The 22,034-nt window shown below is 35.1% G+C and overlaps 4 protein-coding genes across 5 annotated transcripts; 3 read left to right on the forward strand and 1 right to left on the reverse strand.

Annotated features, from left to right (window-relative positions):
• The first annotated feature begins 1,486 nt into the window (after positions 1 to 1,486).
• Positions 1,487 to 8,820, forward strand: LOC130645581 (uncharacterized). Of its 2 annotated transcripts, none has more exons than XM_057451628.1 (4): positions 1,487 to 1,611; positions 7,775 to 7,977; positions 8,105 to 8,419; positions 8,612 to 8,820. In XM_057451628.1, exons 2-4 carry the CDS (start codon positions 7,816 to 7,818, stop codon positions 8,816 to 8,818), a joined length of 684 nt encoding a protein of 227 aa, XP_057307611.1. In that variant the 5' UTR covers positions 1,487 to 1,611; positions 7,775 to 7,815; the 3' UTR covers positions 8,819 to 8,820. The 2 variants fall into 2 exon arrangements, with proteins under 2 accessions (XP_057307611.1, XP_057307603.1); XM_057451620.1 differs by lacking the exon at positions 1,487 to 1,611 and adding an exon at positions 7,108 to 7,375.
• On the forward strand, positions 5,259 to 6,002 carry LOC130662717 (V(D)J recombination-activating protein 1-like). Its single transcript, XM_057461668.1, has one exon. It carries the CDS (start codon positions 5,259 to 5,261, stop codon positions 6,000 to 6,002), a length of 744 nt encoding a protein of 247 aa, XP_057317651.1.
• Positions 8,821 to 10,742: 1,922 nt separating the features above from the next.
• Positions 10,743 to 13,288, forward strand: LOC130645564 (uncharacterized). The gene is made up of 4 exons (XM_057451595.1): positions 10,743 to 11,542; positions 11,831 to 12,429; positions 12,572 to 12,670; positions 12,797 to 13,288. Exons 1-4 carry the CDS (start codon positions 10,744 to 10,746, stop codon positions 13,286 to 13,288), a joined length of 1,989 nt encoding a protein of 662 aa, XP_057307578.1. The 5' UTR covers position 10,743.
• A 426-nt stretch (positions 13,289 to 13,714) lies between these two features.
• LOC130645573 (uncharacterized) lies at positions 13,715 to 18,609 on the reverse strand. The gene is made up of 2 exons (XM_057451608.1): positions 14,512 to 18,609; positions 13,715 to 14,327 (listed from the first exon to the last, which is right to left on the reverse strand). The coding sequence occupies exons 1-2, from the start codon at positions 15,566 to 15,568 to the stop codon at positions 13,876 to 13,878; spliced, it is 1,509 nt and encodes a 502-aa protein (XP_057307591.1). The 5' UTR covers positions 15,569 to 18,609; the 3' UTR covers positions 13,715 to 13,875.
• Positions 18,610 to 22,034: the final 3,425 nt, after the last annotated feature.

Consider the following 22,034-nt stretch of genomic DNA (forward strand, 5'->3'; position numbering starts at 1 on the left):
GACAGCACCATCCACTACCATCCCATATTGATGCCCAAATTTTTCTAGCACAATCCCTAAAAATCAACTAGCACACAGGGGAAACTTCCTAATGATACTAATATTCATCAAAATTACAACGCATGCGCAGTAAAGAATAAAATTGTGTTAGTATTGTGCATAATGAAATCTTCCCACTTTGTTAAAAATTGTATATAGTAAAGAGAGAAATGGATTCATACACTGTCAAATAATTACGTGATATTGCAAAAACCCGTTGGCTATGTAAAGGCATTCAAGGAATGCGTAAGAAGGCTGTTGAAAGAAATCATTGGCTGCTTGAGGAAGTGCAGGAAGTTCAAAACGCGGGACATATGTAACAAGGCCGTTAAAAGAAATCCCCCCCCGCTCGAATATGTACGAGATCAATTCAAGACGCAAGACATATGTAACAAGGCCGTTAAAAGAAATCCCGCCACGCTCGAATATTTACCAGATCAATTCAAGACGCAAGACATATGTAACAAGGCCGTTGATACGTTTTCCCCAATATTCCAATACGTGCCCGACCGGTTCAAGACGCAGGACATGTGTACCAAGGCTGTTGAAAGAAATCCCCGGTTGCTCATGTATGTGCCAGATCGGTTCAAAACGCAAGGCATGTGCAACGAAGTCGTTGAAAATGATCCCGACATGCTCGAATATATATCGGATCGTTTCAAAACGTAGGACATGTGCAACAAGGCCGTTGAAAAAGATCCTGAGGTACTCGAATATGTGTAAGGGGGGCGTTATTCTACAATAATACTATTAATAAATGAGTTTTAAAACGCAAGACATGTGCAATAAGGCCGTTGAAAAATATTTCCATATGCTTGAGCATATACCCGACAGGTTCAAAACGCAGGATATGTAGAATGGGGTTGTTGGAAGAAGATTCCGGGATGCTCAGCCAGGTGCCGGATCAGTTCAAAACGCAAGATATGTACAATAAGGCTGTTGAAAAACATCCCCAGGCACTCCACGGCCATTTAAATCAGAGGAAACCTAGAAATAAAGTGTGCGCATGCGCCAATTTTTTTAAAATCCCGTACGATAAAATTTGATGTCTTGATGACGTCATAGCTATTGACCTAACTGATTTAAATGCAATTTACCAATCTGTAGGAGGGCTAGCGGGATAAATAGTATTTTTAACCTTGGTATAGTACCAATTAACCGTTAAAGATGGCGGCACGAAAACATAAACAAGAAACCGAAAGTAATTAATTAGTAAACACATCTACGCGAAACTTGTGTTAAGACACGAAACGGGTTTCAAAAGATTAACAAATTAATAATCACTTACTTCTTGACATTGTTGACTGCTGTTTAAATTGGAATTCATAATATAATTGACACACGGCTTACATCCAACACAACGCTGAAAAGACTTTACGCAATTAAAGATTTGTTTTGTTTAAAGATTTGCTTTAAAAGGGCACCCTCCTCATCGGGGACCTCTTAGGTAAGCCAGTAAACTTAAAATTTATTCTTATCTGACAGTTGGTGTTTGCGAGGGTGTTTGGTATCAAATTTAAGATTTAAAGAAGGCGCATTATAAAGGCACCCTCCTTATCGGGGTCCTTTGAGGTAGGAGAGAAATTAGTTTTAGTGTATTTGTTTTGCGTCTATCGATTGTACTGAAACAGCATGGATGGAATGATTAAACGACTATTTTATAATGATCAACCACCACCACAAGACAATGATTCTGAGGAAAGAAAAACAAGTTTGGGTGAAAATTCTATGGTTGAAAAAGGAAATCAATCTTCTGGAAACACTGCTATACCCAACACAAAATGGTTTGAAAACTACAATTGCACGCATTGTGAGAAGAAATGCAAGAGTTCCTCTGGACTTAAATTGCATTTAAAAGCCTGTAAACGAAACCTGGTGATAAAAAACCCAGAAAATACAAGGAAAATTAAAGAAGTCATTGCAGGTGTGTCTTTAACGGAAACTTCAAAAAAGAAAAACATTAAATTGAAGTCAACAACGCAAAGCTCAGGTGTCAAAACTTTGGAAAATCATTACGAAACCACTGTTATAAATAGAAATCAAGCACAAATCAAGATTTGGGGTGATCATACGTTAGATGACGTGATACAAATCTTCAATGCCACGTACGACGAAGTTGTGCACTGGAGAAGAAACTTGTTTTCACTACCAACAGGTGCAGCAGAGAAGAGATATATTACTGAAACAATAAGACTCATAGAGATCTGGAACCAACAAGTAGATTTATTAAAGGGGATTTCTATCAAAGCAGTTATGACGATGCCGATGCTTCTACTACAAAAACCATCATATAAGTCCAAAGCGAAGGATCACTCTGAATGTCTTAACCGTAGATTAAATCTCTGGGTGGAAGGAAGATTCGATGATTTGATGAGAGAATCGAGGACTATACAATCTAAAATCCCAAAACCAAATTCCCTGAATACTCCAGAGCAGTGCGCTAAAAATTTCGCAAAACTAATGCTTCAAGGAAAGATACATGCTGCACTAAGATTATTGGATGATAAGATGTCTGGTGGAGTACTGGATCTAACTGATGAGACACTCCAAGAACTGAGGTTGAAACATCCAAATCCTGTTGACGCTGATGAATCTGTGCTTCTCAAAGGGGAAATCCCATTTATCGATCCTGCTATTTACAACAACATAGATGAAACAACAATATTGAAAGCCGCACTTCGTACAAAAGGTTAAGCAGGACCGTCAGGAATGAATTCAGATGGCTGGAGACGTATATTAGTGTCAAAGAATTTTGGAAAGATCGGCGTGGAATTGAGATCATCTTTGGCTCGGTTTGCGAAAAATCTTTGTACAACTGCATTTGATCACACAGAAGGCAATTCACTGGAAGCATACATCGCTTGTAGGTTAATACCACTAGATAAGAAACCTGGTGTGCGGCCTATTGGTGTGGGGGAGGTTCTTCGAAGGGTGATTGGAAAGTCCATAATATCAGTAATCAAACCGGAAATACTTGAAAGCGCTGGTTCTCTCCAATTATGTGCTGGTCTACCTTCTGGATGTGAGGCAGCTGCTCACGCCATGACAACAATTTTTGAAGAAGAAGGAACAGACGCATTACTTTTAGTAGATGCTACGAATGCTTTTAACTCACTTAATCGGAAAGTGCTACTTCATAATATCCGATACATATGTCCAGCTATGTCTACGTATATACAAAATTGTTATAGCTCACCATCGAGGCTGTTTGTTATGGGTGGGAAAGAAATATTATCGGCAGAAGGAACAACTCAAGGTGACCCGTTCGCTATGCCAGCTTATGCAGTTGGAATTGTTCCTCTTCTCCCGCTGTTGAAGAATGACGTGGAAGATAGAAAGTTGAACATAACTCACTGCGCTTATGCTGATGATCTGGGAGGTGCCGGAAAAATATTTGAATTAAAAAAATGGTGGGATAAAGTTGAGCATTATGGTCCATTATTCGGCTATTATCCTAAAGCATCAAAATCATGGTTAATAGTAAAGGATGAACATAAATTAGTAGCTGATGATGTCTTCAGTGACACGGAGATAAACATCACTACAGTTGGAAATAAATATCTTGGCAGCTTTATAGGTACACAAGATGAGAAAGAAAAGTACATCATTGGGTTGGTAAATGAATGGATTGTTCAGATAAAGAAGTTAGCTAAAATTGCACTTTTTCAACCACACGCTGCCTATGCTGCTTACATAAGTGGATTTCAACACAAATTTAACTATTTTATCCGGACACTTGGGGATATGAGCAAGTATATCAAAGTACTGGACGATGTTATCGACAATACATTGATCCCAGCATTGACAGAGGGACATAAATGTACCGAAAACGAGAGAATATTACTGAGTTTACCAATTCGCTATGGTGGTATGGGAATTGTGATATTAGTCGAATCATCAAAGAGAGAACATGAAAATTCTGTTGAAATGACAAAACAACTAGCAGAAAGAATTAAACTACAGCAAACGTCTTATAAATTTGACAAACAGTTACACAATAATATCAAAAGCAAAATCCTTAAACAGAAACAAATGTTGCATAACGAAAAGCTGAAAGAAATTCGCCAAAGCATGACGAATGAGCAATTACGAGCAAATGATTTGGCGACAATGAAAGGTGCTTCAAGTTGGTTGTCAGCACTCCCAATAAAATCTGAGGATTATGCACTCAACAAAAGAGAGTTTTATGATGTCATACGAATGAGATATCGGTGGGATTTGAAGTTCCTACCAACAATTTGTGTCTGTGGAAAACGCTTCACGATTGACCATGCTATGTCATGTGTCAAGTGTGGCTATATTCATCAACGTCACGACGAATTAAGAGATACTTTGGCAAAAATATCTGAAGAGATTTCCAATGATGTAGAAACAGAACCGCATTTACAACAGCTGACTGGAGAAAAATTAAGCAATTCTGCAAACTCCACAGATGAAGCTAGACTCGACATTAGCGTTAGAGGATTCTGGCAACGAGGTCAACGAGCATTTTTTGACGTAAGGGTATTTAACCCATTCGCTTTGACATACCTCAATCAGAAACTGCCTAATGCATTCATCTCCATTTATCTCCACTCTGTCGCATAAAGTAGCGGAAAAAAGAAATCTAGAACAAAGTACCGTTACAAACTGGCTTCGGACGAAATTATCATTTTGTTTACTGCGTTCAGCAATACTCTGTATTCGAGGAACAAGAAATACAAAACGAAGGTTGATAAAAGTAGATGTTAATTGTCTCGAGATATCAAATGCAACGAGCCAACTTGTCAACTGAGAGATTTTATACTACGCACAATCGCCTGTACTATATCAGTCTGAGAAACGGAGAACTTTGTGTTGCTGTTTAGCTAGCTATTTTCTTGTCACTTGTAAAGTTCATAATTATTTAATATAAGATATTGATTTTTCTTTATTTTTAACCTTGGTAAGAGTGACCACACCGTCCAAAATGTCAATCATTTCAGCCGGATTCGCGCCCAAACAAAACACAAAAAACTTGAAAGCTAGCTAGCCTTATAGCAAATATTGCTCATTTTTGTCATATATTTGCGCTAATTCTACCCAAAAGAACGGTGTAAAATTTATCCTGAAAGTTAAAGGAACTATTCAATGATCTAATTCCAGTTGCAGTTATCTGCTGTACTTTTTTTATACGTGGTGATACAAGATTTTGCAACCACAACTTTTAGTTGAAATTTCACTTTCGTTTTGTCACAAAGATGGCTGACCCAGAGAGTCAACACAATATATATTTAACAAAACTGTGTCGAATTTGTCAGGAGCATACTGGTAAGGTCCTAAGAAATGCCTTATCCGTCACAAAATTTTCTGAAAGAATTGAAAAAGCCTTTAGAATAGACCTAAAAGGGGATATTCCAACAGTACACCCTAGAAAAATTTGTTTAAAATGCTACTCTTTAATGAAAAATGTGGAAACCAAAAATACAACACCCATATTAAATGTGAAATCATGGTTTCCACATAATCCAAGTGACTGTGACACTTGCAAATTGGGGTCTATTAAATCAAGAGGTGGAAAAAAAACCAAATCTAAAAGTGTGGGAAGACCACCGAAAGATGGTAGTATGTGGACACGACACATGACTGAGGTGTTATACGAAAAGACTCCGGCAGATATCATACCAAAGAGATACAGCAGAGAGGATTTCTCTTGTAATAAGTCACTGCCAGAATTTATATGCTTTTTGTGCAAGGATATTCTTAGAAGACCTGTAGGGATAATGCCTTGTGAGCACAACTTCTGCTTAGAATGTTTGGTACCCAATATTGAAGGTAGGAGAGAAACGGACTGGAAATGCCCTCAATGCAAACTGCTTATAAAAAGCAACCAAATTAATCCATCAAAAAAGATACAAAATCTCACAAAAATGTTATCGACCAAATGTAAAAGATGTGGTCATTTATTTAATTTGGACGAAGAAAAAGAAAAAAAAACAGCATGAGGCATCGTGCATCAGTCAATCTCCAACAATCAATGATGCAAAATCTGATGAAGCAGTTTTGCAAATCATCAGGAAAAAAATGGCCGAATCAAAACTTCCAAATAAAAGCATTGTATTCAAAACAGCTGGTAGAGTAAGTACACATTTTTTTAAGAAACTGGTTTTGTAAGGCAGGCTCAATGTTTCTTAAAAAATCAACCATTTGAGCCTGGAATGTTTCTTAAAAACCCACATAATATAAACTATACATATACATAACATATTTCAAATTAAACTCGAACACTGTTTATTCGGCAACAGGCAAACACAGGTGTTGACAGAAAAGGTCTATTCATTATATTCTCCATTCACATACGACATATCGTTTCTCTGGAAACTAGTTATGCTTTCTGGTGTTTCAAAAATGACGTTTGTGTGAAAAAATTTTCTGGGTGGTATATAATGAAAGCTTGAATTATTTTCAGCCATTGGTTATGACTTCAACACCAACACCTACAAAAGAAAGTGATATTGCAAGTACAAAGACTATTCAAAACAGAACCAAATTTTTAAAAAATCAATTAATTGCAACATCTGGAAAAACTAAAAATGCAATTATTAAACAAACTGGAAAAGTTGTTAAGTCATTTTCTTCCAACGACAGACAATCTATCTTGAGCAACGCAAACATTCCTCAAGCAAAAATTGATGCTGAATCATTAGTGGCTATGAAAGTTGATATGGGTATACCTTGGGAGAAATTGAAGACAATGGGCAGGTGAGTATACCTCAAAACTTTTATTATGACCCCCTAATGTGATTTATTTTAAATTCTTCTAAACAAAAATATTTTAATCTTACAGATGGCTGAAAACATTTGACATACAGCCTGCATCACATAACAAGCAAAGACAAGTTGCAAAAGCGTGGTGTGGTGAGGATGTTATAGTTAAAGATGCACCATTTACATTCCCAGTTAAGGATATGAAGGGGGTTTTTACAATCCAAACAGCTCCATGGGCCTATATCAATGAATTACCACAACACATTGTTAATCATTTAGACTCATTGGCAGAGTAAGTTTGTATTTCAAATTATATAAACAAGGATTACAGTTGTACCTGCAGATGGTGAATATCTTCTTTTCTTTATAGAAGCAATCTCATGGTTGACCATTCATTCTTGAATAATGAGATCCAAATAAAGTTAGGAGGAGACCATGGCGGCAAATCTTTTAAGATGAATTACCAGCTGTGTAATTCATCAAAGCCTAATAATAAAGATAATACAGTGGTTTTCAGCATATTTGAGGCCAAAGATTATAGATCTAACTTGATGGTTGGTTTGTCCAGATTCACCAAACAAATAGACCAGTTAGAACAAATGAAATGGAGGTAATAGCAAACACATTGTCATAGTCCATAAACTAATCACGTCTGCAAAGCTCAAATATTTGACTATAATGGTTGTAATTACTAGGAAGCTCATTTTCCAAAACTAGTCATAGTAGCAATACAGTAGTGAATAGATTTACAGTTAGATTTAATTATTCTTATAGAGGAAGATGCATTAGAGTATTTATGTGTGGAGATTATGAGTTCTTGTGCGTAGCATATGGGATAACTGTGCTAATGGTATGCTTAGCTATCTTACTTTTTCAGGCTGAAACTTAGAAAGTGAAAATAATGACTTGAAGTTAAACAAATTTAGTTAGAGAGTTTATATTCCAAGTTAAACTTTATAATAATTCCAAATGTCTGTTCACTAAATATATATAATATATATTTCTTCAGGGAGGCATAACTGTTTATTTTGCCACATTACAAAAAAAGAAATGCAGAAGCCCAAAGCTGAAAGAGAAGCAGTTACCCAGCGAACTTTAAAATCTTTGACAGATGACTTACTGGCATTTCGCCAGTCAGGAGGTGACATCAAAAATGCCAAACACTTTAACAATGTAATTCATGAACGGTTATTCAACATTCCAATTGACCAGGTATATATTCAATCTGATGTTTTCAGAATTCCAATTAATGTGAATTTGGAAGTGAAATAAGACAATTCTTCAGTGGAATTAATTTTATAGTTATTTCCTAAATAATTTTTAATAACCGTATTTTTAGGTTGCATTGCCTGCACTACACATCTCCTTAGGAACCTTCCTTAAAATATTTAATATGCTTGAAACTGCTTGCTCAGATTTGGACATCAAATTGACAGCAAATGGCCAAAGTTTGGATCCTGATGCATTAACTTTTATTGAGAGATGCCAGAAATTGAAAGATTGTAAGTGGGTTATAAAAGACTGCGAGGAAAAGATTGAACTCGTTAATCAGGCATTGGCTGTTGAAATTTTTCAAAATCCCGAAAATGCAAATGAACTCCGGAACATATATGAGCCTAGAATAGTATTCTTAAGTAACAAGTTAAAAGAAAAGGTATATACATAATATCTCCACTTTTTTGTTCATAAGTCTGTCAATTTTAAAAAATTAACATAAATAAAAATGAAAAAACTGATTACACAGCCAATTATTAAATGGTAATTTACTAGTTAATCTATGTCAAAATCAAAAAAATATCATGTTAAGACCTGTTGTAACATATTTGTGCTAAAATTTTTATCATAGTCTAACGAGGCTGAAAAAATTCAAAACGAGTCAGGAACAGAGCGATGGGATGGTCCTTGTACAAGGAAACTTGATGAAACTTTAAAACTGTTGAATGTTGAACGACAAGCGTACCACGGGCGGAGTTTTGTTGGCAACCATGTGCATAAAATGCTCAAGGTGATTTGCAATTTATATATAATAATTATAGTAGTAAATCCAGAGTAATATCAACCACCTTCCTATATAATTATGCTTTTTTTTGCTTGGTTGTTGCTTAGGCCATGCTAGAAACAAAATAATTATCCCACCCAAGGTTACACAATATGTGTATTTAATTTTCAGGATGATAACATCATGAAACTTTGTAAGTCGATACCTGAGTTGATATGTCACATGGGATATAGAGGTACAGATGTTCATAAAGAAGCCATTGGAATCTGTGTTAAGTTCAAGAAACTTTTCTGGTACTATGCACAATGTCATGCGTTAATGAACAGTAGAGAGAAATTTGACGAGAAAATGTTGAATGATTTAGGTACCTTTTTATGAATAACTTTTCCATGTTATGCCAAAAAAAACTACAATCAAAATTCATAAAAGAGAGCTTTATTGCTGTGTGTCATGCATATGTGCTTGAATGTTGCTACAGAGTAATTTGCAGCCTATTTATTTTATAGAAACTGCAATTGAAAACTTCATGAACTTTTACCGAAAAACTTGGCCAGATGCGTCGATTACGCCAAAGTTACACATGCTGGAAAATCATGCGATTGATTTTGTCAGAAGATGGGGTACAGCATTTGGTTTTTATGGAGAGCAGGGTGCAGAGAGCATTCATCCAACATTCAACAAGTTGATGGCTACTTATTGTCAAATGAAGCCTCCCACAAAGCGATTGCAAGCAATGATGAACGAACACCTGACACGTGTCCACCCCAGGTCGCAAGTGCTTCGCCCCTCAATTAGGAAAAGAACACATGAGGAACGACACTAAAATGACACTTAGGCCACCATCAAAATATGTTATGTTTGTGTCCTTAAGTTCCTGCAAAAATGAGAAAATGAGTAGGTCGGATTTTTCCTAGGGATTTTCAGATAGGAGCAATTAAATTTGTTCCCTGGACTAAAAAACAGTATAGCGCTACTCAACATTGTTTGCAGACCCTTTATACCACATAAGCCAACTGATGGCTTGTTCTCTTTTTTTTAATTTCCAATCAATTATAAAGCACATCAATTAAATATAATTGGATAGATAAAAAGATATCACGGCATCCAAAGGAAAGGAAAAAAAATTCCCGTTTTTTTTTTCTTTGACTTGTCGACTCGAGTTTTTATCACCGCAAGCAAGTCAGTCGGAGGACGCAAACATAACATATTTTAATGGCAGCCTTACTGTACTGTGCGTGGCTACCATGTTATGTTTCTAGGATGTATTTCTAAAATTTATTATAATGGAATTAGATGATAGCAAATATGGCTACTTCGGGTATTTTAAAATTTTTTGGCTACCTTGGAGCTATAATGGTGCTCACAAAAATAACTACAGCAACATCACTCCAATCAAAATAAGTTCTCCAAACAATACTCTATCAAAAAAAATTTACCTGATATTCCTAGTTTGGGTAGAACTTGAAATATCGTGTTCGATTTCCTTGCAACCACATTTCCAAGACGAATCCAGGTTGTCTTTTTCAGCCATGTGTCACCGCAGCTTATCGCCAAAGGAACTTGCTATTTTGGACTTTCTATGGTTGTTTATATGTAGCAAAATTAAAATATATATGCAACAAATATATATATGTGCAACAAAAATATATATGTGCAACAATGTACATATTTATATGCAACAAAAATATATATGTGCAACAAAACACATATATATGCAACAAAAGCATATATATATATATATATATATATATGGAACAAAAACATATTTATAGGAAACAAAGACAAAAAATATATATGCAACAAAAAATACATATATGCTACAAAAATACATATATGCTACAAAAATAATATGCGCAACAAAAAAGCATGTGTTCAGAGCAAGCCCAAATATCAGTCTGGTCTGTCTTTTGTGCCGTGACAATCCGCAATAACAAAGTGGATCTATCTTTGCATTTAGTTTTTGAAAAGTTTATTTCGGGATGGCTGGTGATGAAGGAGAACTGAGAAAGATAATCAGAGAGGAAATTGAAAATAGCAACAGAACAAATAACACTCCACGTCATATATATCGTAGAACTCAAGGACTTATTAATGATGCAGTACACAGTTGCGCTCGTGATTTCAGAAGTAGTTTTTCACCCAGCACTTCATCGGCAACAACAAGCTCCAGCTCACCATCTGCTACTACTGCTGTGTATTTACCTGGAACTTTTAAGAAAAAGCAAAAATTTTCACCAGGACACCCATACCGCCTTACAGCTGTTCAATCCAAAAAAAAAAGTGATGTTACTAAGCCATTGAAATCTGTTGAAGTTTGGCTTCTTGATGTCCATGGATTTGAGGATTCAAATCCAGTGGAGGAAAGACCTTCCTTTGGTGAAGGCGGTTTCTCCGAAATTAATTTTAGCGAAGAAATGGTAATTTTAAAGGGAACTGTTCAGTTAAATCCTCTTGAAACTTTTGAGACGGCTATCAGACAATCTTTGTGTGAAGTATTTAGTCGCAAGTTTACGCTCATCTCACCAAGTGATTTTTTTTACGTTAAAAGAGAAAGAAATAAGCTAGTTTGCTTAGAAACAGGACCTGGTCACTCTTGGGGTTTCCAAAATTTAAGAAGATTATGGGGACAAGGAAAACTATATTGTGTGTTAAAAGGACATTATAGAGACCTTGTAATTGGAGACAATGACACAAAAGAAAAAGAAATTGTTAAGATAGAGGAGGAGGAATGTGATAAAAAGAACGATGACTTGCAAAAACCTTGCTGCTCCCGTACAGGTACATATATAGATATATTTATATATATTCATATATTTAAATTTATAATATAGCATTTTTAGAAAATCATTATCTCTCCCGTAAAAGTCTATACAGTCCTTGACTACAGGTCTGACATTGGTCTTTTTGAACGTAAACACAACATGGTGCTGTTAGTAGGATGTGACATAAACAAACATATGGAATTTCACTCCAACTTAGGATTTTACTTCAATTCTGACAAAGTGAAAGTTGTGAAACTTCCATGCAAAAGCCATTTTTTAGTTATTATTTTATTTTAATTTCTAGAACTGCCCTCAGCGACATCCGAAGCTACATCAAGTTTGGTTTCTGATGCAGAACAACTAGTGAATGAATTGCTGGAAGCTGATGATAGAAAGAAAATTGTACCAAAGTTTGAATCTCTGGATGAAGTTGTTGATTATTTTGATAAAAAAATGACAGGAGATAAGGAACGGTTACGTTTAAAAGCAGAAAATGCATTGGAAGAGGCATTGTGTTATTACAAGTCTGGCAACTTTGATGCTGCATCTAAAATTGTAATAACATACAAAGGCCAACCAGCTGTGGACACTGGTGGTATTTTACGCCAGTTCTATACCGATGTCTTTGCTCAAATGGTTACTGGAATGGAAGATATTCCACCATTATTTGAAGGAAATGACAGAAGAAAACTTCCAATTTACAGTGCTGCTGCAGTGCTATCAGGGCTGTATGAAATTGTGGGCAAGATCATGGCTCATGCTCTGTGCTTGTGTGGATCAGGTTTTGGATATTGTTCACCGGCTGTGTACAAATTTATTGTTACTGGAGATATATCAGAGGTGACAAACAGTATCTCACCAGAGGATGTGTTTAATCTTTACATTAAAGACTATATTAAGAAAGTATGTTTCTTGATTATTTCTGTAAATTCAGCAGGAAGGTAACTATTTCGCAAAAATTTCTTCCTGCAGGTTCCACTTTATTTATATTTTGTTTGTAGTAGTATCAAGTAATGTGTAATTGTATGGAGTTATTATTTTTTAGATATCTGCTTGTAAGGATGATGAAGAGCTGAAACAGATATACCATGAAGATAATTTTCAACAGCTTTTGTCTGATTCGGGCTGCACAAAGCTACTAAAGGTATAGTATGCTTTACATATCCGCACAAATTTATCCCGTCTACACCCTGCCAATACTTCTAGTTTTATTTGCTTAAGAAATTGTGCTTTCTCATTTATACCTAGTGTCTATACATTATTTTTATAGATGGAAAACCGCGCTGCAGTCATGCAGGACGTAATTTTTAATGAAGTAGTTGGGAAAAGATTACCAGTTCTTCAACAAATCAGAAAAGGATTGGCTATACTTGGTGTATTGGACGTTATTATCGAAAATCCTAAATTGTTTGAACCACTATTTGTCTATGATCCCAGTCACCTAAATTTTGATAAAATAAAAGCAAAATTGGACTTTTGCACTAAAGAATACTCGGAAACTTCAAAGTCATGGTTATTATGTTATCTTAAGGATGCTGATGCTGAAAAATTTGAAAACTTTCTGCTTTATTGTACTGGTAGTATGATTCTACCTATGTCTACAATTAAGGTGAAGTTTGGTAAATGTAATCAAATATTTGCTTCTACATGTCTTTTGGAATTGGTAATACCAGAAAATTTTAGTGATAAAAAGCAACTTTATTTGTATATGGATACCGTTTTAAAGGACATTCGCACTGCCAAAGCATTTTCCACAGTTTGAGAGGACAATTTTTTTGTTTATAACCTTTTGTTCATTTTTAAGATGTATATATATGAGATTTTTTTAAACTGTATATTTTGTTGAGTCATATTCTTTAACATGTGCCTCATGTTTTGTTCAATCATTCTTGGCAGAATTGATATTAGTCAGTAGGGTTTTGTTAATTAAGTTTTAAAATTTTCGTTTCTTTTTTCTTATTCGGCCTACACCTTTTTGTCCTAGCTGTTTCTCCAATGATATTTTAAGGCCCAATTTATGTTTACTTTGTATAACAGAAAAGACATCTTTACAAAAAAATTGTTTTCAAATTTTTGCGAAACTATTTTTACGGATTTGGGCCAATCTAATTTTTTACTGACAAAAGTTTCAAAGAATTCGCAGATTTCATTTTATATTTTTTTTAAGACGAAGATAACTTTAATGATGTTACATTTGAAGCTAAACGATAATATAAACAATATACGACAAATTCACGTTGACGTTTCTTTGGTTTAAGGGTAGTCCAGGGTGGCACACCTTTTTAAGCAATTCGGTTTCGGGCTCAGGTAGAAATTGCTTGCGCAATTTTTTTTGAAAAAAAAATAAATTTAACACTGCCAAGTCCCTGGATTAGTATCAACTGAAAATAATGCTAAAGCTTCCAGGTAAATGTCTATCCCATAACATGTTGAATCCCGCAAAGGGTCAATCGAGTTCAATGTTTGTAAAATATTTTCAGCTATTTCAAAATTTACATCGTCAACTTCTACTGTCGATAAGCCATCATCATTCGGAGTTGGACCAGCCCAGTCCATACCATACCATTCAAGGTCCTCTAATGTACCATCAGTATCAAACAGTTCTGCCACTTGATGTTGACTTCTATTTCTTCTGTCAATCATACCATTGTTCCAGATTCTATTGGGTGACCAATTGCGTTCTGTTCTGAGGGGATGATTATTCCAGCCGGCAGTAAAAGAAGTGATAACTCTGTTTATTCTTGGTAGAAACACGTAATGTAAAATAAAAACATGCAGATCGGTGTCCATATTAAGTATACCTGTAAAAAATGTACAAATTTTCAGCGGTAATGTCTTTACGTTTAAAATATGTTTAAAAATCTTAAAAGTCGTTCCAAGGGGTTGCTAAGTAAGTTGCTTAATTTTTGGCATGGTTTAAGCTATAAGTCGGTTATAACCGTACCTTACTAAAATGCACAATAAGTGAATCGGTATTAAACAAACCTTGTGTCTCCATGGCTTGAAAAGTGTAGTAAAACTGTGCACAAACATATGTCCATACATCCCGCCAAAGACGTTCTATCCTCTGGTTATGGACCGACGATCCAGCTAAATAACTTCCTCTACCATCACCCCTAAGCTCAACCATCCTTTGCCAGACTAGGGCGTTTTCACCACCTTCATCTGATCGAACGCGTGAAGGGATACCCCATTGATTTACTGCCATATCATATAATTTTAGTACAGTATCTTTTTTGTTATTTGTACTGCACCACAAATACACAACAACACGCGAATATCCATCCATTCCGCCGTGAATTACAAATTTCCAGTTAATAAGACTGTGATGACCGTCGATGTGCCAAAGGCTGTTGGGGCCAGGGACGCTATACTTTCTTCGTCGAATTAAAGAATTCCAACGTATTCTCGAAGTTTCAGGATCAATTTTTCTTAAAGTTTCAATTACTCTTTTATGCTGTACACGTAAACCAAGAGATCGTAAATGCCCAAGGACCAAGGATCTTCCAACAAAAGAACTGTGACTATCTTTAAAGTCTTTAACAGTCTGCTCAAGTGCCTCATCAGATATGGAAGAGTAGCCAGTAATTTCTGAAATACCGAGTTCCCTAATTCTTCTACCCACAGTCCATCTTGAGACACATAGCATTGATGAAATTTCCTTCCAGCAATAACCCAGATCACGAAAGTAAAGTAATACATCCTCCGATATATCCCACTTGGGTCTACCAGGTCCATTCCTGTAAAGTTTATTTGGGGTATAATCAATAATAGCCACTCTATCAGATATAAAACCTACAGATTCTCGTTGTACTTCCTGAAGAATCACGAGTAAATTCTCGACGAGTGAATTAATTATAGTTTTTGAATCAAAAGACAATATTTGGTCTTGACAAGACAAATTTGAAAGTGTGTTGAGAGAAATTCCAATTTTGTCCAATATATCATTTAGCTGTTTTTTGTCCAAATTATCCCTTTGCTCGGCTCTTTCTACTAGTCTGTTCAATTCTTGAAAAAACGCATGCAGATGACCGAACTCCATCTTTGTTTTTATATTGAGGATAGGAGCGTAAAGTATATCGAATATGTTTTTAAACAAAACCCGGACCAGATATGTTTTAAGTAAAAACCTTGCATATAAAAAACCTTGAATATATATTTTTGGATGCGAAGTATATATTTTTGTTGCATATATATATTACCGATTTTCTTGCATATATATATTTTTGTTGCATATATCTTTATTGTCCATATATATTACCGATTTTCTTGCATATATATATTTTTTCTTGCATATATATATTTTTGTTGTACATATATATTTAATTTTGCTACAAATAAACAACCATATAAAGTTTATGTGCGAAAGGGACGCCGGAATGTTAATGTTCTGCTCGACTGAATTTATTTTTGTGAAAAATAAAATATTTGGCATTGTTAGTATAGCTTAACGTGCAAACAAAATTAAATAGCCTTTAGTTGTACTTTTAGAGACTGTTAAAGTAAGGTTCTGTTTTTTTTGCAGTGCGGTTGAGGAGGTAGCTACTAGACTAGAGCTAGAAAAGGCTAGCTATGCTAGCTTTTGTGGCTTTTGTGCACAGGGTGTAGAAAAACACAATGTAGGTTTGCTCGAACACATGTTTAGCAGCTATCTAGCTAGCTTAAATACAACACAAGGTATATATAGGTATACATAACTAATCCTCTTTCTCCTGAACAGACCTTCTTTTACTCTCTAGCTAATATTTTTTCTAAGGGAGACAGAACACATAAACATAAAAGTAAATAAAAAATAAACATAAACAAAAAAATAAAATCACATGCTGTTGATTTGGTTGAAAAAGGTTAAAAAACTGGATTAAGAAGTTCATACCATTTAATTAACCAAATAGTTATATATACGCTTAATTAATCTATACGTACCTTCTAATTAGTCTTAATTAATCGGTTACAGATTAAATAACAATCGGTTACAGATTTTAAATAACAATGGATTACAGATTAAATAACAATTTTCTCTGACTGCATGAAATGTAACATCCTATGTTTTATGACTTTTAATCTTTTAGTAAAGCAACAAACTTAAAATTATTGAAAAAAGTCAATTGGTTTGACCGTAGGGGCCATTTAGTTGTAAATGAGTTTCCGGGGACCGGTTTTGTGAAAAACCAAAAGTGCAATATGATGAAAAAGAAACATGAAAAAGAAAGATATTGAGCTAAAACTTGTTAGGAGATGCTTTTAGGCTGGTCTGATGGGATTAGCATAAAAAATGATTCTGTAATAGCTATATATACATTCCGAATTTCAGAATTTAGGCATTTAAAGCAGGGCGGTAAGATTTTTTTAAAGAAAATTATAAATTTTGACCTAGCAATAACATAAGTTAGGTAAAAAATTTTGACAAATGATTTTCTTTAGGTGTATATGCACGTTACAACAATAATAACAGACAAAAGGAACCAGTTATTATATACATCTAAACGTATATATCTGATCTGTATCTGACACATGGTTATGTTGATTACGTTTGATGACTCAATACTAGTATAATATATAGCTACACGCGACCATAATGCCGGCGTGATAAAGCCTCAACTTAGGTTTATAGAGGTTTATGTCACCAATAAGTCGCCTGCAAGACAAAAATGGAATTAGAAAGACTGCATGTTCCTAAAAAAATACTAAAAACTTAACTAGCTATAGCTAGGCATCTTCAGTGTAATTCTAATCATAAAACCCTCTGATAATTCTGTGGCTAGCTAAAAGTACTTTCACTTTTAACTATAATATAAAATAAAGATAGCTAAAAATCATAACTACCTTGGTTTGCACAACCTTTGTAGCTGCAAAAGTACGTCTTAGGCCTTTGCTAGCTAGCTAGCTATAGATGGCTGAAAACTTTAAAATAAATATATATTTAAAATTTGTATGTAGCCACAAAAAGCGAAGGCAACACTGCAATCATATTTTCTCAAAGCAAAAACTCCAAACACTAGCTAAACATAAATTATTGCAATACAGTGTTCTCGGCGGTCCGCATGTTTTTGAATAAATTAAAAATCAGCACGAATCGTGCTGATTTTAACCAGCCTGGCCCAGGGTCATTTCTTTGCGCCGTCTCGGATATCAAAAAAGCGAAAAATTGCCCTGGGAACGAGGTTGAGGTTTAAGGCCTCGTCTTGCAGATAAGTTTAAACCAAATCAAGAGCTTGTCATTCATAGTGTATGATAATGATGCACTAGACCACCTTCATGAAACCTTGACTCAGGCTTTAAATGATCTATCATTTCATGCTCCCAAGGAAGACAATTTGGTTGTGGAAAGACCAAAAGTTATAGGATCAACATATTTAAGTAAAAAATTTCAACCTCTCCCAAAACCAAAACCAAAAAAATCGGCGTTTTGGAGAAAAGTCGGTTTGGCTGCTGAAAAAAAAAGTTTTCATCCATAATCAACATTTGTCTCTCAAAAAGAAGATAATCATGCGACGTCTGTGGTTGAAGAGTTCCCTGAATACGATCCATCTGTCATTACCAATGGAGCAGGAGCAGTTTAATGACGCTGCTGCTGCTCAACTACCAATAAAATCTGGGTAAATCGGGGATCTGGGTAATAAGTGGGTCTAAAGAAAGCCATATTTAATGCCGAAGTATTTTAAATAAGAGTTACTTTTAAAATTTTAAACCACGGAATGGCATTTTGGATAAAGCATCTTCCGTCTAAAGGCTAAGAAAGTTTTGTATTGACTTGCAGCAAGTAAATGGAAGGCTTGAATATAAAATTGCGGAATGAAGTTGAGCAATGTTGCTAAGAAGAAACACGACTGAAAAACATTATTCTCTGTGTCGCCTGGGATTGCAGAAGAAAGCAGTTTGGCAGAAAAACCAGGCTTTTTTGACTTAACAAAATCATAGCATTAACTTTAATGACAACGTTTTCAGGTACATCTGCTTACTTTTAATTCCATTGATTTTTGAGCTTTCTATTGCTGTGCTAGCAAGTGTGAGCATGAAACTGTTTATAGTTTCACTTTCAACAAATCTAAAAAGCCCTGTCTCAAACTCAAAGTTCTTGTGTTGTCTTGGGGTTACCCACAAGTAACAAGACATTTGATAGCAATACAATAAATCGAATAGCTGCATAACAACTTGTATGTTTACTTTGTAGATTCAAAGAACACTAGTCGTGACTAGTTTTGGGAGAATGACTTCGACAAGACTTGATGATGATTGGTTTAAAAGCTCTAATCTTATATCGAAATAATTCCTGGGAACGATGTTAATTATAAAAATTAGGAAAAAAGCATGGTTTTAATTAATGGGTGAAATGACGTGAAATGTTTGTGGTTCTACCAACATAACGAAAATGACTTAGCATATATACGAATACAACGCTATCCTGATGGACACAAAATGTGTAAATGTAGTTAACGATATCTGTTTTTAAATGATTTGTTTTGTTAAAAATTTCAAGTAGTTATAGTGTTTATCGCATAACAGCTAGGTATTTTCAAGTTTGATTCAACATTTTAGAGTCTTAGCCAAAAACGGTTACAGAAAAATAAAACAGTGTTTGTTTGTTTTTGGTTGGCCAAGGGCTAAATATTTTTGACTGAATGTTGTGCTAAATCAGTGGTCATTCACTTGTTGTGGTAGGTTGTGTTGTTTTTAATTAGCTATTGCTGCGTAAAAAGCAAATTTTATATAGCGGCCTTTACTTGTGCAAACTCATGATATAATTTTGCTATTTTTATTTTATTTATCTGTTGTTGTTTATACTATGATCTAATAATACAAATAAAGCCTATTTACAATGCAGTTTGTGTTGTTGTTGTTGCTTATTTCTCTATCTGTCTCCTTTTTCATGTGATTAAATGTTTCAAATAGATTAAATATGAAAAGTTTTTATTAGTAATAGATACCGTTTCGCATGTCATTTACAGAATATAGTTTCTCCAAATTTATAGCCTGAATATTGGCCCCAAAGCAATTATATTCACCCATAACTTACGAAAACAAGCCTGCAAATATTTTTCTGGATGTGGAAAAAAGAAGTTTTTCTGGCTAGCTTAAATATAGTCTTAATTCTTTGAAAACATTTCGCTGTAATTGAAAGATGTATTATAAGATTGCAAAGGAAAAAACACGAGGCCAAAATTTCATGCAGATACAGTTTACTATATACAGGTTGGAGCAGGATCGTATCATGTTCGTCTATCGCGGTGAATGAACATAAACTGTACATAACATAACGAGTTATCATAATGGCAACCTGGCTACAAGGTTGGCGTTACTTGTATAAAAGCCGTAATGGCTCTAGGGTGGTTAAAAAGTGACAGTTTCTGGGCTCCTAACATGATGATATAATATATAAAATGAAACAAACCGACCTGGCTACATGCAATATCTGTCCTGAAGAAATATCCGAAGGTTTCTCCTGCTACCAGAGGTACATGATCCAAAATTTGCTAGAGTCATTGGATACGCTGCCATTATAGTAATGGAAGCTAAAAGATGGAGTTGATGATATTAGTAGGTTGCAGTGATAGATGCTTCTTGAAAACGTAGAGCTAGCTTAAAATTATTTTAGTTAAGCAAGTTATTGCTACTACTGGTGAGAAGCTAAATCAGAGTAACTCTCTCCTATTTATAGGGCCCCTGGATTGTTGATTGGCTAACTTAGAACCTCCTAATATGGACAGACTATACCCAAAACTTTAGTCCCCTACTCTAAAGTATCAACAACAAGAAAGTTGCTTCAAGTTATGACACATAGCTTTGATTTGGTTAATTGAGACAAAGATGCCTTGGGTGAGCAAGACAACCTTGTGTACCCTTAATGATGCATCTGCATAGCAACCATCAAGTATTGGGAACTGCAATTAACATGAGCTAAACTGTGTTTAGCTCCATTAAGAAATATAAAGAGTTTTAGTTTCTGATTGGTCATTTATATAAAACTCCGCTCCTGATTGGACCAGCGGGAACCCGTCTTTGTGTCAGCGGGGGCCCGACGTGTTTTCGTCACCGCGCTAGCAGGCTAGTATTTCGTGCGTGGTTAACACAAGTCACTTTTGACGCACGAACAGACAGACGACGGTTATTATTATGGAGATAGCCGGGAAACCCGGCCACAAGTAACTGTTGTTGCTCTTAAAAAGAACTGCAAACTGTGCGACACAGTCAGATGGAGCGCTTTAGTACAGCTATGCAGTATGTCGTAAATCAAGTGAAGCGCACACACCATTATAGTATTGCGACTGTAACATATTTTTCAAAAAATAACTTTCCGCAAAAAAGGCTGAAGTAAAAACACAGTTTACAACCCTTGTGACTCCGTCATAGCAAAAACAATCGGTCAATATTATTTTATTTTGCGGAATAAGTTTTTGTAAAAGTTAGAAAATTAATCGTAACACCGGACTGAGCGCTTAGTACAATTAAATGGTGTTACACAGGTGTATAGGGATAATACCCTTTTGAAAAAAACTTTCTTGCAGACTCTATTTAAATGAAAACACAAGAAACAGTCCTTCGCTTCTTGCACAGGGCTAAGCGGTTAGTCCAGGTAAACATTGTTGGACATTCGTACAGGCGTGATTCCCAAGAAAGTTTAAAAATTAATTGTCACAGCGGGCTGAACCGCATAGGCGTAACAGCCTTTTCTAAAAAACAGGCTATTGTTAACACTGAGCTGACCGCTTATTACAGTTACATTACAGTTGAACAGTACCCTTCTCCAAAAAAACGTTATAACAACTTCGGTTTAAATGACAACACAGGAAACAGCCTGTCGTCACCCCTCCAGCTAAAGCAATTGCTCAGCCATTTTATTTGCAAAAAAGAAAATAATTAAAGATGTATAGCTACCTAGCTAAACTGCATTTAGCATAAGATTTATTGCTGAGAATATTGGGATATTGATAGACAAACTGAATTTTTATACTATCACTTTTTAGGTAAATGTATGAGATAGCTAAATAGCTATATCCTCGACATAAAAATAAATGTTGGGTTGGAGAAAAACCTCTTATACCAAACAAAATTAATAAAAAGGCTATTAAGGCTAGTAGCCTTCAAAATATTCGTTCCTAGCCAAAAATCCTAAAACTGGTGCGTTTAAGATCTGCACGTAGCTAAAAAACGTGACAATATATTTATCTTAACATTTTAGAACATAAAAAAAACAAATATTACAAATATAAAAAGCTTATAGAAGACAAAAAGGTGAAACAGACTTAGAAACAACACTGAACACCATTACTTTTTAAAAACTAAAATGGCCATCATGTTGGCATGTCAAGACCGCGAAAGTCTTGATTGGTTTTTCAGGCGTTTTGATTGGTATACACGTGCGAGTGGTCAAAACAAAGTCAGTTAAACTGTCCTATTTAAAACTATCCTATTTGTTTTCTGTGGCTCCTGGGCGGAATCGGCGATTAAGGTCACGGGAGTAAATTATTATTTAAAATGGCGCATTTAAATAATGAATTCATTTTAATCAC

The sequence above is a fragment of the Hydractinia symbiolongicarpus genome, chromosome 1, assembly GCF_029227915.1.
Source record: "Hydractinia symbiolongicarpus strain clone_291-10 chromosome 1, HSymV2.1, whole genome shotgun sequence".
Lineage (NCBI taxonomy): Eukaryota > Metazoa > Cnidaria > Hydrozoa > Anthoathecata > Hydractiniidae > Hydractinia > Hydractinia symbiolongicarpus.